This window comes from Meles meles, chromosome 4 (assembly GCF_922984935.1).
Source record: "Meles meles chromosome 4, mMelMel3.1 paternal haplotype, whole genome shotgun sequence".
In the NCBI taxonomy this organism is placed as follows: domain Eukaryota; kingdom Metazoa; phylum Chordata; class Mammalia; order Carnivora; family Mustelidae; genus Meles; species Meles meles.
The window spans coordinates 28681002-28697152 of NC_060069.1; the positions used below are offsets into that span (position 1 = coordinate 28681002).

At 42.4% G+C, this 16151-nt stretch overlaps 1 protein-coding gene across 2 annotated transcripts in view; it reads left to right on the forward strand.

Moving 5' to 3' along the window:
• The window catches only part of ULK4 (unc-51 like kinase 4), a 684359-nt gene that overhangs the window by 472063 nt on the left and 196145 nt on the right, over window positions 1-16151 (forward strand). For both annotated transcript variants that reach the window (XM_046001316.1, XM_046001317.1), the window contains exon 33: window positions 10246-10412. In XM_046001316.1, the coding sequence (XP_045857272.1) occupies window positions 10246-10412 (167 nt within the window). The remainder of the gene's footprint in view (window positions 1-10245; window positions 10413-16151) is intronic.

A 16151-nucleotide genomic window follows, 5' to 3' on the forward strand; every position in this document is an offset into this window, starting at 1 on the left:
AAACAGCTGGCTGTGGCTGGGGACAGTCACTTTGTGTCAAGTGAACACTACACAGTAACCAGGTGGTGGCTGAACTTCCCCCTTCCTTCTTGGGATTGCTAGCTGTGTCATGGAATTTCATCTTAAAAAGGGACACTGTACAGTTACTTAATAGAACAAGTTAGCATTTTATCTATGGAATGGGCTAAGATATAGAAGTCTCTGATACATCCTTCAGTGAAAAATAGCAAGGTATGTGCTATATTGCATACATCTGTGTATGCATGTGTTTGCATGTGTTTCATATGCCCTCTACAGCAAACCTATGCATGGTAAGTTTTGAGGAAATGGGAGGTCAGGGATCTCTGGATTTTCTGTGTCATACTTTTTACATACAAATACATTGAATTTTTACATTTTGCATTACAAAATTGAATTTTTACAGAGTATAAGAAAAAATGACAAGTGTGGCTTGGATCTTCACTCCCTCTGGCTGATCACACCAAGCTGGCATTTTACTCCATGATCTGTGTGACCCATAGATATCTGTTTATGGATCCTGAAGAGAAGGGACCATTTCTTGAATTGTTTCCTAGTTCCTTCCTTGTGGAGTAGTATAAAATTTACATTACAGATGTTCAGCATATTACAGATGAACCTGGGATTAAATGAATGATTCATGTTCTCTCCCAAATAACTCAGAGATAGATCATAGGGAAGGAGAAAGTGTAGGAGTGAAGATGTGGTAGGTGGAACTTGAGAGGATATGCTCTAACTCAGAGCCCAGCTCATAAAAGACCCTTCATACTTTAGCAAGTGCTTTATTGAAGTCAGAATTCAACTAGACAAAGCTTTCACACTTTCGGGGCAGACCTTGAGGTGTGTTGCTGCTAAGAGGGGTCACCCTCCTTCCTGAGAAGATTTCCTTCCCTGTTCTTCCACCCCACTCTGTTCCAGCACTTTTCCTGGGCTTTGCACATATATAATCAGTCATTCCATTACTCCTCCATTTCCTGGTAGAAATTGGAAACTTGATGCACCTTTGAGTTAATAAAACGTACTTTTTAAAATTAGTCATAAACAACATTGTATCTTAAGTTTTGGATATGAAATTAGCACCTACTTATACTTTTTGTGTTCACTCTTTCAAAAATGGCTCCAGATATATTTGTGTAAATCAATTCTAAGCTACTCTAGCTATCTGAGTAATCAAAAGGAGGATATGTTTCAGTGCATAAATCCATCAAATGTTAAACTTCTCTTTTCAGTGATTTTGTAATTGAGCTTATTCTATTGAAAATTTTTACCTCTCAAGTATGCATGGAGGGGGCGGGCATAGAAGTAGGTTTCCATGTTGCTAAAATGCAGGGTATCTGCTTCAAAAAGAAAAGGGCATTTCAGTCTCCTGGGGCAGGTGACCAGAATAAATCATATACTTGGAATATTTCAATACAGTGTTCTCCTCTGTCCTTGGAGTTAAGTGCTAGACTGATACTGTAATAATTGTGGGGTCGGGGGTCCACTGTGGCTTCAGGGGAGCTGGGGCAAGGTTGTTTTTAAGATACTCTTATATAGAGAGTCCCTTCAGGTTGTTGGGGGGAGGGGTTATTAATTAAAACATTAGCCTCTGTCATATTTGAGAAGTCCCCAGCCTTTTTCCATGAAGTACTTCCAGTTTTCAGGTTTGATGGGTTCCTTGAGTTCAGCAGAATACAGCGTTGGGACTGGTCAGTCCTACACACCAAATGAAGCTTACTCAGTGTCCGTCTCCTAACTGGGGCGAGTTATGGGCCCTGGTGTTTGGGAAGGGTGTGAGAGGGAGGGCTTAAGATGTAGTTAATAGGGGCGCCTGGGTGGCTCAGTGGGTTAAAGCCTCTGCCTTTGGCTCAGGTGATGATCCCAGGGTCCTGGGATCAAGCCCCGCATCGGGCTCTCTGCTCCGCATGGAGCCTGCTTCCTCCTCACTCTCTGCCTGCCTCTCTGCCTAGTTGTGATTTCTCTCTGTCAAATAAATAAAATATTAAAAAAAAAACTATAAAAAAAAAAAGATGTAGTTAATAGTTAAGAGGCAGAGGACATGCAGAATTGGGGCCACAATTGCATGGGGAGAAGGAAGGCTAGAGAGCCTGGTGTAGGCACCCAGGGTCTCCTAAGAAGAGGCTGAAATAACAGAGGCAAAACCTGCCCTAAGATGGTTCCTAAATTTTTAGACTGAGACATGAGACATATTTTCTTTTTTTTTCTTTTTTTTTTTTAGATTTTATTCATTTACTTGACAGAGATCACAAGCAGACAGAGAGGCAAGCAGAGAGAGAGGAAGGGAAGCAGGCTCCATGTTGAGCAGAGAGCCCGATGTGGGGCTCGATCCCAGGACCCTGAGATCATGACCTGAGCTGAAGGCAGAGGCCTTAACCCACCGAGCCACCCAAGCTCCCTGAGGCATATTTTCATTCAGGGTCGTGGCTGCGTGGCTGCTCATTAACGTTCAGCCAGAACAGGTTTTGTGTGCTTGGATGCTCTGGCTCAGGACCCCGAATTTACAGATGCCTGCATTTACCCCACCAGTGTGTCTGGGATGGGCATGGCCACTTTCACCCTCCGTGGTTTTCTGTTTAAAAGCAGACTTTTAACTCCGCAGACTTGTTGTGATCCTGCATTTGGTAGTATAGCACTGATCATTTTGGGAAAGAACGATTATCCTGCATCACATCTCACAGATGCCTTTATATTGCTTTTCCAGATTGTCTGTTCAGGGTGACTTTCATGAACCCTAGGGGAAATGGCCACATGTTTGTATGATGCAGATATAAACTTATTCACAAGGAAGGCTCAATTTGGGGAGGTTATGTTTGGATTTAGAATATTGTATTCAAGTCATTAATGATAGAAATATAAATTGCTTTCAAATCTTGGCATTTCAAAATGTACTCTCATATTATCTCTCTACTCTAACAGATTTTGAAAAATTAATAATATAATCAGGACACAGTGACCAGAGCTGGAAATAGCTCATGTACATTAATATTCCCAGAACGTTAAACACTTGAAAATAACTCATGGGATGACTCCTTTAGAGATTTGCTTACAATTAGTACAAAATAATTCTTGGATTTTTTTTTTGATGAGTTGGTTATAATTAATGCAAAGTAATTCTTGGTTTCTGTAGCTTAATGAATTTTGATTTCTCTTTTAGGTGTTAGGATAGAGTATTAAAGTATTATAAGTTAATACTTATAAGTGTTGTAAGTTCTTACAGTGGCATTTGACCAGAGGACTGGGAAAAGCTAGAGCCCCATTTCAGATACCTTTGTACAGCATCTGTGAGGGAGCTGATGGGCAAAAAAGCCCAGAAACCCTCTTTATTATGCTGGTCTACCTAGAAGGCTGCTTTTAGCCTTACTTCCTATATTAGGTCCACCTGCAGACTGGAAACAAAGTTGGTTGTGACTTTCCCTGTGTATTTGCCTCAGTGTTGAAACATCAGTCTTACATCTTAACACTCAGGCAGGAGAGCCTCCCTTTTCCCTTTACACAGATGCATACTGGGTTGGACCAATGGAGAGAGATGGGAAACACGGGTGCATTTGCCCAGGGGTCTGGAGCAGAGCTGAACCTAAGTCACAGGTAGCTACTAAATCTCAGACGGGGTCTGGATGATAGCGGGGAGAGAGAGAAAAACCCCCCAAAATTATGAAAGGAATGGCCAGGCCTTCCCCAGGGGTGCAGGCCTCTGGCTGTACTGTATACCACCAGCCTTTTTAGTGGAAGAGGAGAGTAAAAAGAGCCACACACCCATGCCCACTGACAGTTGAATCCCTTGGAGAATTTTCAATCTGGAGATCACAGCCCTGATAGTGTCCCTGAACTTGATTCTCTCCCTCTTTGGGCATAAGAATATCTTTCTCTTGATTGGTACCTATATGTGGAAAAGAATAAAAGAACAGAAGTAGGGGAATATTAACATGCTTTCCTTCCCTCTGCCTCCTTCTTAGATTTATTCCTCCATTTTGATAAAATGCATCCTGTTTTAGCTTATTCACAGAGCTTTGCCAATATTAGCAATCTAATCCTTGAGTCCCCTGGGATAAGATGAAGGGAGAAATAGTGGTCCCTTGCTTTGCTCCAAAGTGGATATGGTCAGCATTATGCAAATGCAGGTCCAAGCCCTTCCTTCCAAGAAACAGTATTTCCTAACGCCCTCTATGGGGAAATTCTGGACACAGTGTGGAAGCAAACATGTCAAAACCTACAGGGTTTTTGGAGAAAGTATACCAAGAAAGATCTAGTAACTTGAAGTTTGACTTTGAGCCACAGGATTACCAACAACTGACATCAATTGCCTAGAAATGAGCCAGTCAGTGAACTTTCCCCAGGCTTATGAACCATGGCAGCAAACACCCTTCCATGACACCTTTTTCTTTTTAGATTTGAATCATTCCTTTTTATCTATGTCATGGTTATATTATTATGATTATTTTTCTAGTAGCATCTTTCCCTTCCTCTCCTCTATAAAGCCTCCCCCTGTCTGGGATTTGCTTAGTGCTGGTTGTCTTGTTTGTCTGTCTTGACTGTCCTTTGGGAACCCTTCTGCACTCTCTGGTCATCTCCAATTTCTGTTTTTCTGGTCTTAACTGCCACCCAGTTTCTAGATTTTAATCTCCAACTGCCTTTGGTCATTGGCTTTTGGATGTTATCTCAAACTCATGTCTTAAAAAGCTATCTTACAGTGCCTAAAAAACCTACTCCCCAGTTCTTCCAAAGCCAATATAGTTCTCCTGTTCCTTATTGACCCTTTTAGTCCCCATGCCACTATTGCCACCAATTAAAATCACACTTCTTTAGTGATGTGTCTGCCTTCCTCCTTGCTTCCCACCATCACTTGGTTATGCATGTCCTCAGTGGCCTACTCATTGGTCTTCTGGTCTCAGTTCCCCACTGGTTGGTCCACGAATCTCCACAATATTGACAAAAGTACATGGACTTTGGAGTTACACATGTGTTCAAATCACTTCTGTGACTTGTACTTAATTCTGTGACCTTGAATTGTTACTTGAGTACTTTTTATTTGAGTCTTTGTTTTTGCTTATATAAAATGGAAATATCAGCATCTGCCTCGCAGAGCTGTTAGGTATTAAATGTAAATTCAGGTGAGGTATTAAATGTAAAAAACCAAGTAAAAGCCCATTGCCAGACAGAGCAGTGCACAGTAAATGCTGCTATCATCCCAGCACAGGCTGCACTGTCAAAGTATGGAAGAGTTCCATCACCCTAGAAAGTTCTATCCTGTCCCTTCCCTAGAGGCAACTAAGATTCTGATCTCAATTGACAGAGATATTTTTTTTTTTCCCAGAATCTTACAGATGTAGTCACACCACTGCGTTTATACACCTGTTTCTGGTGTCTGTCTGTCATCATCCTTTTTGAGATTCATTGATACCATTGTGTGATTTGGTAGCTCACTTCTTTCTATTGTTGACTGGAGTCCCATTGTATGAATATGTCTTATTGTGTCTGCCCATTCTCCTCTTGATGGACACTTGGGCTATCTCTAGCTTGGGACTATTTTGAATAAAGGTCTAATGAGTCTTTCTGTAGAAAAAGGTTTTCACTTGGTTAAATACATAAGAGTGGAATTGCTAGGTAATATACTAACTGTATTTTTAAATTTGTAAAAATCGCAACTATTTCCCATCAGCAGTGTATCTGAGTACTGGTCACTCCACATCCTTACCAACGTTTGGTGTTGTCAGGTTTTTTTTCATTATAATTATTTCTGTTTGTGTGTGGTGGTATCTCATTGTAATTTTAATTTGCATTTTGTTAGTAACTAATGATGTTGAACATTTTTCATGTGCTTATTGACATAGATCTTTGGTGAATGGACTGTTTAAGTTTTCTACCCATCTTTAAAATTGATTGTCTTTTTATTATTGAGTTGTAGGAACTGTTTGTGTAGTCTGCATGTAAGTTCTTTATTAGATATCTATGTTGTAAATATTTAATTTTGTGATGATGTTTAATTTACTGATTTTTAAGTGATCCATGCTTTTTGAGACCTTAGAAATCTTGCCTGCCTTGTGGTTACAAAATTCTTCTCTTATATCTTATTCTAGAACTCTTGCGGTTTTAGTTTTTATGTGCAGATCTGTGATTCATGTGAAGCTAATTTTGCATAGCATACGATGTCACAGTCAAGGATCCTTTTCTCAATATGGATACTCAGTTTTTTCTACTCCCTTTTGTTGAAAAGAATTTTTTTTTTTGTAAAGTGTTCATTTTTTGCAGTTTATGTGACCATACATTGTGGGTCCATTTCTGGACTCTGAAACTGGAAGTATTGGCATGAAGTCATTTTTCTCTGTTGATGTGTACCTGTTATCTCTATTCACTGAATCAATGACCCAGTAGCAATGAGCATCCTTAGTTCTCAAATCATGGTTTCCAAACACAGTTTCTTCTTAAAAGACACCAGGGCTTCTTGAAGAAGTAGCTAATGCCTAGTCCGAGACAGGAATTTTTTATTTTTTAAACCCTTCATAAAGCTTTTAAATTCATTTTATTTAATATGTTTGAGGCAGGAATTCTTAAGATGAACTTGGTACATATTATAACAGTGGTTAGAACACTTTCAAGGGGCTTTCAGTCGCCAAAGATGGAAACAAGTTGGACATTAAAAAAAAAAAAAAGATTGAATCCACTGAAATCCATAAAATGTATCCTTTAAATACCCAGTGTATTCACAATGATGCCACAAAATGAACTCATTAGTAACTTTTGGTAGTTTCTAGCTTCTCTGCCCTCTCCCCCATTAGTCACGTTTGGTAATTGCTGATACTCCAAAATCACTGTTCTGAAAACTGGTAAGTGACAACAAAGAAGCATTTATTAAACACATATCCTGCCTTTCCTTTACAAGCCATATTTTTTGATAACCAGATAGTTGATAAAAGAATTTCCTTCCTTCCTTCCTTCCCCCCTCTCTTTCTGTTTCTTCCTTCTTCTTTCTCCCTTCCTACTTCTTTCTTCCTTCTTTCTCTCTCTCTTCCTCCCTCCCTCCCTCCCCCTTCCTTCCTTCCTTTCTCTCTTTCGTTCTTTCTAGGAGAGACAGTGAGTGAGAGTGAAAGCGAGAGCATGAGCTGGGGGCAAGGCAGAGGGAGAGGGAAAAGCAGGCTCTGCACTAAGCAGGGAGCACTATATGGGGCTCATCCTAGGACCCTGGGATCATGACCAGGGCCAAAGGTAGATGCTTAACTGACTGAGCCACTGTGGTGCCCCCAAGAAGATTCTTTTTTTTTTTTTTTTTTGAGATTTTATTTATTTATTTGACAGAGAGAGAGATGAAAAGTAGGCAGAGCAGCAGGCAGAGAGAGAGGGGGGAAGCAGGCTCCCTGCTGAGCAGAGAGCCCCATGCAGGACTCGATCCCAGGACCCTGAGATCATGACCTGAGCTGAAGGCAGAGGGTTAACCCATTGAGCCACCCAGCCCCCCAAGAAGATGCTTTATAGAAGAAAACCAGCTGAAAAAATGCAGAAGGAGTGATAGAATATGAAACTTATTGTATTGCCCTTATCTAATGAAATGTGGGACTAGATGGTGGTCCTTAGTAGGTAACATTTAATGTTGAACTTTATAATGAATGGGTTAGACTAATAATCCCTGAACCTGATCAATTTTAATATTAAGTGTAGAACAGCTAGACAATGTATCCTTCCAGATATGATGCAACAGGACATATAGAGACCCAGCCCCAAGTATTATTGCCCAAAAGATTGAATCTGAATTAAATGGAGTCTCTAGCCACTACATTTTACAGGAAATACAGGGATACAGGAACAACGCCACAAGAAAATCTACAGGAAAACAACATTCTAACTTCTCCAAAAATAAATGGCATGAAAATTGCAGGCAGGGGAAAGACTGTTCGACATTAAAGGAGATGTAAGGTCTGCAACCAAATGGAATGTGTGGACCTGGTTTGTATCCTGATTTCAACAAACTAATCCTTAAAAAGACAGTTTTGAGATATTTGAGTTTTGAACATAGGCTGCATATTGCCTATATTAAATAAGTCTCATTTTATTAAGTGGTAATAATTTTTTTTAAAGAACCTTTTTCTGTTAGACTATACTGAAGTATTTACAGGAGAAATAAGATGATATCTGTTACTTGCTTTAAAATTCTAAAAAAAAATGGGGATAGATTAAGCAAAGAAGGGCAAAAGTGTTGAGGATTATTGAAGAAAGTGATGGGGGCTCTTTTTAGAGTCTTGTGACTTTCTTTGTTTCCATAATAAAAAGTTTAAATGAGAAAAACATGTATTTTGACCCTGAAGTGTAAGTTCTAGCCATGAAGAGCACTGAATATGTGGCTGAGAATACACCACTTGACACACTTCTAATGAGCTTGCTGGCATTATCACCGGTGTGGAGAAATATTTTGTGTCATGCTTCATTTCCGTCTCCTACGAACACCTTCCCTGACAGCTGGTGACTTCGGTGTGTCAAGTCAGAGCTCGGCATTTGTCGCCTGCTTTTCCACACAGCAGGCTGGAAAGACTTTCTGTCCCAGCGGGGATCCGATTACGTTCATTGTTCGCACTCTTTCCTTAAAGGCAGAATGAGGATCAGGAATAGAGCTTGCTGTTGCTCACCAGCTGTTTAGTCTGAGTCAAGCCTCACATAGAGGGACATCCGGGGTCTGCCTCCCCCTCTGAAGAGCCACGTCCTTCTCTGCTGTTCCCATAGTTCTCACCCTTCCGCAACTTTGACCCTCTGCGTGATGTGTTACAAAGTAATCCTAACCCCCCAGAGGAAAACCTCTTGCAGCATGGATTTACCAAACACTTTGTTTTAAAGTCCTTCTGCCCTGTCTGCAGCTCATGAATGCCCAAGTGCTGATTCATGGCATGGGAATGAGTGATGCTGCCTGACTCAGAGGAGAATGCCTTCTGGTGTCGTGTACATGTCATAATAATTGCTTTTCTGGGCTCTGTGTCATTGATGATATGTGCCATCAAACCTCGTCATCAGTTTTGCCAATAGTTAATTCTACCTTCTCCTCAAGTATATTTATCTTCAGCTCTGTGACTTGTACCACTCTTTGCCAGAAGGAGTACAACTTTGAGACCTCTATAATTTTGGTTTCTCACTGCCTTTAGTGACAAAATTAATTACTTTTAAAGTCTAAGAATTACTCTGCACCAGTCTAGGAGAACTCAGTTGCTTTACTGAAAATGCCAATGGCATTGTTTGGAAGAGATACCAAAGCTTGGATGGCTGTGCTTGGCAGAGTTTCCATCCAATTGATCATCTGAAAACTAAGGACAAGTGGATTGTAAGACCGATAAAGTCCAGCTTACTATATAGCTCTTTACCATGCTTCCCCCCACCATCTGCTATGTAAAATACTTTATTTTAGAAGATTCGGTTTTCTAGAGCATTCAGATGATCTACCGAGGCCAAAGGTCCTGTTTACCATGTTAGGTGTATAACACTGAGTGTTGTACTTTCACCACATCCACTCTATATGAATTCAAAGAGTAATGCTACACAATAGTATCAATAAAAATGCCAATTTAAGTGTAAACAATAATGCTCCTACTTGTGAAAATGTATTTTTTGTGACTGACATCAATCTAAAAGTTGAAGAACAACCACAATGTTAATTTAATACCAGGTTTGCAGCAGCAAAATGATAGAACCTGGAAGTTTCTGAATATCAGATTTCTTAAAATCATAGCTGATCTTACATTTTGCTTTTTTTTTTTTTTAATGCATATGGGAAAAAATTGCCTCGTTGCTTTTATCCTCTTGGAATGACCTATTACTTGTAGATACTTGTTGATCCTCATGTCCCCTGTGTCCGCCTGTAGAGCCTGATCTGTATTGTGAATAACTGAACTTCAGAGAACCTGGGGACAGTATGTTCATACGTAACATGTTTTCTTCCAGTATCAGGGAAACCCTCTGCCCTTGTGAAGCCTCTTCATGTAGGATCATGTTTCTCAAAGTGTAATTTAGGGAACCCTTGCATCAAGTCATCCGGCGTGCTTACTTAACACATTCCAGGCTCTTGAGCAGATTCTGGGGGTGAGGCCTGGAAACCTGCAATTTTAAAAATGTGCCTGAGTGTATCCGGTATGAGTACCGTTGAAGGACTGCTTTGGCTTTAGGCAACATAGAACACACACACCTTCTCTGTTGGGTTTATGTGACACGTTATTTTGTAATTCGTGAGACATGTTGTACCCTTCTTTTTACCCTCAGGACTGGTCCGCCACGTCTGTGACCTGTTCACTGAAACCGCCACACTATGCTTGGATGTGGACAATAAGAACAACAATGAGACGGCAGCCGCGCTGCTCTTCTCCCTGCTCGATATTCTGCATGGCATGCTGACCTACACGTCCAGCGTCGTTCGGCTGGCTCTGCAGGTACGGGGCCTCTCCTCCCATTTCTTGAACAACCCTACACCACGTCACCCTTCCCTTTTGTTCTTTCCTTTCTGATCTTCCTCTACTGAGTCTTTATTTTTGAAAAAGAACATGTGATTCTATAGAGAGAGGCTAGGATACAAGTCATCTTGGGGTGAGCAGTGTCAAGGACACAATCTGAAAGGAAAACAGGAGAAGCCTAAGGAAACACTTGCCAAGAGGTAGTTGGGGAAGCCTCCTGACGGAGGAGATCATTTGCCTTATAGGCTCCCTAGGGCTGGCCCAGCCGTGTGCCATCTTTCCTATCTAGGGATGGTGCTCCAGCCCACCGTCAACAGGATGAATTAGCTTGTACAGACAGTGGATGCAAACACACACACACACACACACACACACACACACACACACACACGTTTGTACTCACATATACATATGTGTACAACACATAAAGTTTATCACTTTCTCTTACAACCAATAATATGGAAATGCAAGGCAGTTTTTGAGGACTAGGAGTGTGTTCAGTGGCTACGAAAAGCCAGTTCACCCCAAAGTATAATGAAGTTACTTCACACCATACTGTAAAGAAGGAAGGGGATGTGGCTTTATTGAATACTTTCTGTGTTGGGTGCTAGGTGCCCACATGTGGCTATTTCATTTAACCAGCTGTGTCTGCTGGTACTTAGATTATGTGAAAGCATACAGCTGAAATGAATTCATTGCTGTATTTGAAATCCTGGTAAAATTGCAAGAGGTATATACATCAAATGGTAGATTTCTGGCTTAGAGAGATGCAGAAGCTCAAGTTGAAACCAAGCTGTTTGATAATTTGCCAGGAGTCCTAGTAACAGAGCCAAGAATGATTCCCTAGACTCTGGTTTAGTTTCTGTTATTCATCATTCTGATAAATGGTATCTCGTATCCCCAGTTCAGCTGGTCAAGTGTTTAGCTTGTCTAGTGTGGTTTAATAAATAATTCCAGATGCCTTAGTAAACATGATAGTTAGTGTTTAACCCAAACTTGTAAAGCCAGTAGAGGGAAGTGGCCTTCAAACTACCTGGTTGTTCTTATTTGCTCATCTATAAGAATTGCAAGCTAATAGGGCACTGTTAAGTACTCATGCAATCCTGTGTTACAGATTTCTTCTTGCTTTTCCTCTCTTTTCTAGTGCTTTTTCCAAAGAATGTTGTTTCTTATTTCATTTTTGACAGTAGTTTTAGGTAATTCTTTAAGATGCCAGCAATAGTTACTCTGCAAGATGCTTTGATGATATCAATCTATAAAAGATTATGTTTTGTAGACTGTAGATAAAAAGGATCAGAAGTTTAAAAATTCCAGAACAATAGAAATCCTTTTATTTCAAGTGACTTTGAGAGAGATTCAAGGATAGGTAAAAGAAAACTCCTTAATACAAAATATTTTCTAATTCTGTTTTTTCAATTTTCTGGTGGACCAATAGATCACTGTGTCTCACTTTTTCATTTCTTCCACACCACTGTATATTTTACTGCTAATATCTTTCTAAATCTCCCCCTATAATAACTGCTTCATATTGCTTTTGGCCTTGACTGCCAACTTTGATCTTTTTATACTGTGTCAATCTGACAGAGGTAGAGTTTTTGAGCCAGAATTAGGGGAAAGGGCTGGGAAAAGAAATGTCATGGGTATCAAAGACACATCCTTCCTAGTAGCTAGAAGTACTTTCCAAACCAAACATCACTTCTTCCATTTATAGACATCCTCCAGGGGCATCTGGGTGGTTTAGTCGGTTAAGCGTCTCCTTTCGGCTCAGGTCATGATCCCAGAGTCCCAGGTTGAGCCCCACATAGGGCTTCCTGCTCATCGAAGAGTCTGCTTCTCCCACTGCCCCTCACCCCACTTATGCTCTCTCTTCCTTTCTCTCAAATAAATAAATAAAATCTTGGGACACCTGGGTGACTCAGTTGGTTAAGCATCTGTTTTGGCTGGGGCCATGATCTTGGGGTCCTGGGATTGAGCCCCGCATCGGGTTCTGTGCTCAATGGGGAGTCGGCTTCTCCATTCCCCTCTTCTTCTGTGTGCTTGCTCTTTCTCTTTCTCTCTCAAATAAATAAATGAAAAAATCTTTTAAAAAAATAAAAAAACTAAAACAACAAAAAAAATCATAAAAAAATAAAGTAAAAAGAAAATAAATAAACTTTCCACCCTGGAGATTCTTCGGCATTCAAAACCTCATCTGCCTTTTCCAGGAATGACCACCAAGCAGCAGAATTGAGGGTTGCCAGTGTTTGAAGTGAGAAGTGCTTCGGTTTTATTTTTCAGGGAGGAGAGTGCTATGATATACAAATATGTACTAGGGAGACGGTGACCATGGGAACGCAGGTGTTCGAGTCTCTATTAGGAGTTCAGTCCCTGCCGCCAACATGCCTTATGATTCAAAATCGGTCCTGGTTTAACCTGAGGGTTGTGTGGCAGAGATGTGGAAGCAGAGACAAGTACGCTCTAGGCTCACTGGTGTGGGATGGGCCTTGGATGCAAATCCCAGCCACATCCCTTTGCACCTGTATGACCCTGGGCAAGTTTCTTCACCTGCCTAGTACTGGTTTCCTCATGTGCAGAGTACAAATGATAAAAACTGCTCTGCTGGGTTATGGTGTGACTTCCATGAGAGAAGAAGATAACTGTGAGTAGATGTAAATAGATAGCACTTTGTCTTTACCTGGCCCAGGGAGGTAAGCACTAAATGGTCACTGTATCATTGACAGCGAGAAGAGAAGTGCTCCCCTCACAGTACTGTTCACACAAGGCTTCCTGTGGACGGTGACTTCCTCAGGTCTGTGTCCTGGCATGTGGGAGGCTGCTCAGGCCACGGTTCCTGACTAAAGCAACTCCTGGCAGGCTAACGAAATATTAATCCATGGTTTGCTTCTGCACCTAGTAGCCTGGAACAGGGCTGGGTGAGATTTCAGCAGGGATTTAGGGAGGAAGAGTGTTAGCACTCAGGGAGCTTGTGGTGTCAGAGGGAAGACTGTCACTACACAGTGGCGAGGAAATCGCCATCTCTTTATGTCTGTGAGCACGCGGCTGCTGTGACGTGCAGGGCACTGCAGGATGAACGTGGAAGAGGAGGACCCAACCGAGTTTTGGGGGTCGGGAAGCCCAGTTCAAATTCCAGGTCACCTGACTCCCTGCCTGGGCCTTGACTATCCTTTGTGAAGTGATGGGGGACCTTCACCCACTGCTCTTGTGATCATGGGGCCGTTAGGCTGCTGTTTCTAGGCAGATGTGCTGGTGTTGCTGACACTGGAATGTGGACAAGAGTCTCTTGAAATGATCCAGTTTGACTCCTCTGTGGTGTCCCCCTTGCTCATGCCCATTGGCTACCCTCTGCCTGGTTGCTGAACACAAGGGAGATTTTTCTGCCATCACCCATAATCCTCCCCTTGCCTCTCCCTTCCGTGGCAAACCTCAGGGACATCTTGTTATCCGTGATGGGACCTTCTAACTCCTTGGTGAGACATTCAGGTCTTGGAATGATCCAGCCTCAGTGTGCCTTCCAGCCTGGTCTGCCAGGCCTCCATGCTGCCCACTCCTATGCCAGACAGTCCTCTCTCAGTATTTCACTCCCATGCGTTTTCCTCCTATGGTTCCTGGCCCCTGAAACTCTCCAAACTGTTCCCTGTAGACCTCCTTCCCACCATGGAAATGATGAAGTCGCACGTCACCTTCTCTTGTTTCCCCCCACTACCCAAACTGTGTCTGCCTCTACTTTCTTTCTTTTTTTTTTTATTTATTTATTCGAGAGAGAGACAGAGTGAGAGAGCATGAGAGGAGAGGTCAGAGGGAGAAGCAGACTCCTCATGGAGCTGGGAGCCCGACGTGGGACTCGATCCCAGGACTCCGGGATCATGACCCGAGCTGAAGGCAGTCACTTAACCAACTGAGCCACCCAGGTGCCCCTGCCTCTACTTTCACACGCTGCCTTCAGCAGTTATTTGTAAGCATGCTGTCTTTTGGAGCAGATGGTGAGACCCTACAGAGGGGGGGCTGGATTGTGCCATCTGCACATTGTGAGCAGCCATGTGATGGTAACTGGGGAGCACAGTGAGTGCTGAATTGGTCCAGGTGCCACTGTTGTGAGTCGTGCTCCATAATGGGGCATCAGACAACAGCTACCTGAGGAATTGACTGTCTCTTGCTCTCTTCAGCTGCCTTCCCTCCCTCATGGTTTGTTTGTTTGTTTTTTTTTTTCAAATTTTAAAGAAGATTTTATTTATTTGAGAGAGTGTGAGTAGGAGGGGGTGGAGGAGCAGAGGGAGGAGCAGACTCCTCACTGAGTGAGGAACCTGACCTGGGGCTTGATGCCAGGACTCCGAGATCGTGGCCTGAGCTGAAGGCAGATGCTTACCCGACTGAGCCACCCAGATGCCCCACCTCCATGTTTAACAAGCCTCTCTTGAGTACCTACCTGCATGCACTAGATTCGTGTAGCATTGCTAGATAGAATAGAATTGTGTTTTCCTAGCCTTTTCTTTTTTTTTAACACTGTACTTCTTTAGCTCATTGTGAGTAATTCTGTGTTGCCATTTAATATTAAAGATGGCTCATAAGTTGACATTCCCAGGTTTTATATGTTTAAATCTACTAAGTTTATATTTCTACCCCGAGTCCTCCCAGGAAATCCATCCTTAGAAATCCAGCAACTTTCTCTATATAATCACTAGAACCTGCCATCATCACCTCAAATTCAACATGTCCAAAGCTAAACTCAGGATTTGCCTCCCTAAAACATTCTGTTGCCAGCAAGGCCAGCCACCTTCCTTCTGCTACACATACTAGAAACCTGGGAATCATCATCAAAACTTTTCTCTTTTTCATACTCCATATCTAATCTGTCCTCAAATAACGTAGATTTTACCTTAAATATCTAGTAAGTCCAACCACTTATCTCAAACCCTACTGCTGACTCCCCAGTGCTGTCTACCATCCTCTTGCTTAGACCATAACTGGGTGGGTCAGGAACACTGGATGACTGGGAGTGGGGTCAGTTCCCGTATGGCTGTGATGGGGGCAAGTGAATTGCAGACCAGAGGCAAGAGCAGGGGCCTGAATGGGGAGGACAGGCAGTGTCATAGCAGAAAGAGAATCCTTGCTGTGGAAAAGGCCCTTTATGAAATGCATACAGTGGGCCACAGATGTGGGCATCAAGAAGCTGCCTTCAGGGAGTATGACATTAGGGACCTGGAGACAGACTGAGAGGAGAGGTGGACTTGGACCTCTGAAACTGTTGCTCAGCTTCTGTTTTTCTTCCTGTGGGAATCCCTGCTGGGATCCCTCTGTGCACAGAGCTTCCATCGCAGTCCCATATTTTTGTAAGGAGAGGAGTTTCTACTGCATTCCGGGTGTAAACTTCTCTTTCCAGAACCCCTGGCAGCTTTGCAAGGAAGAGGTACCTGAATACTGGTGGGGAGGGTCCTGATGCTCTTGGTAACAATTAGGAAGGACTGCATGGATTTAGAGGCTATGGAGGATGCTGGATGTCCTGGTGGGAGAGTCCCACAACAGGCACTTGCTCTCGTGGCCCCATCTGCTTGCTTCCTTGTGTGTGGAAAGGAAGCAGTGGCCTCAAGCCCCCTCTTAGCCCAGGGGCTTGTTTGCGGGACTGCCTTATCTTTCCCAGGAGAGAATCTGTTTGCTCTAAAGGATAACGTGTTCATGTGAAAAGGCCAGTGTTCTGTCTTGCTCCATGCTTCCAAAGGCAGG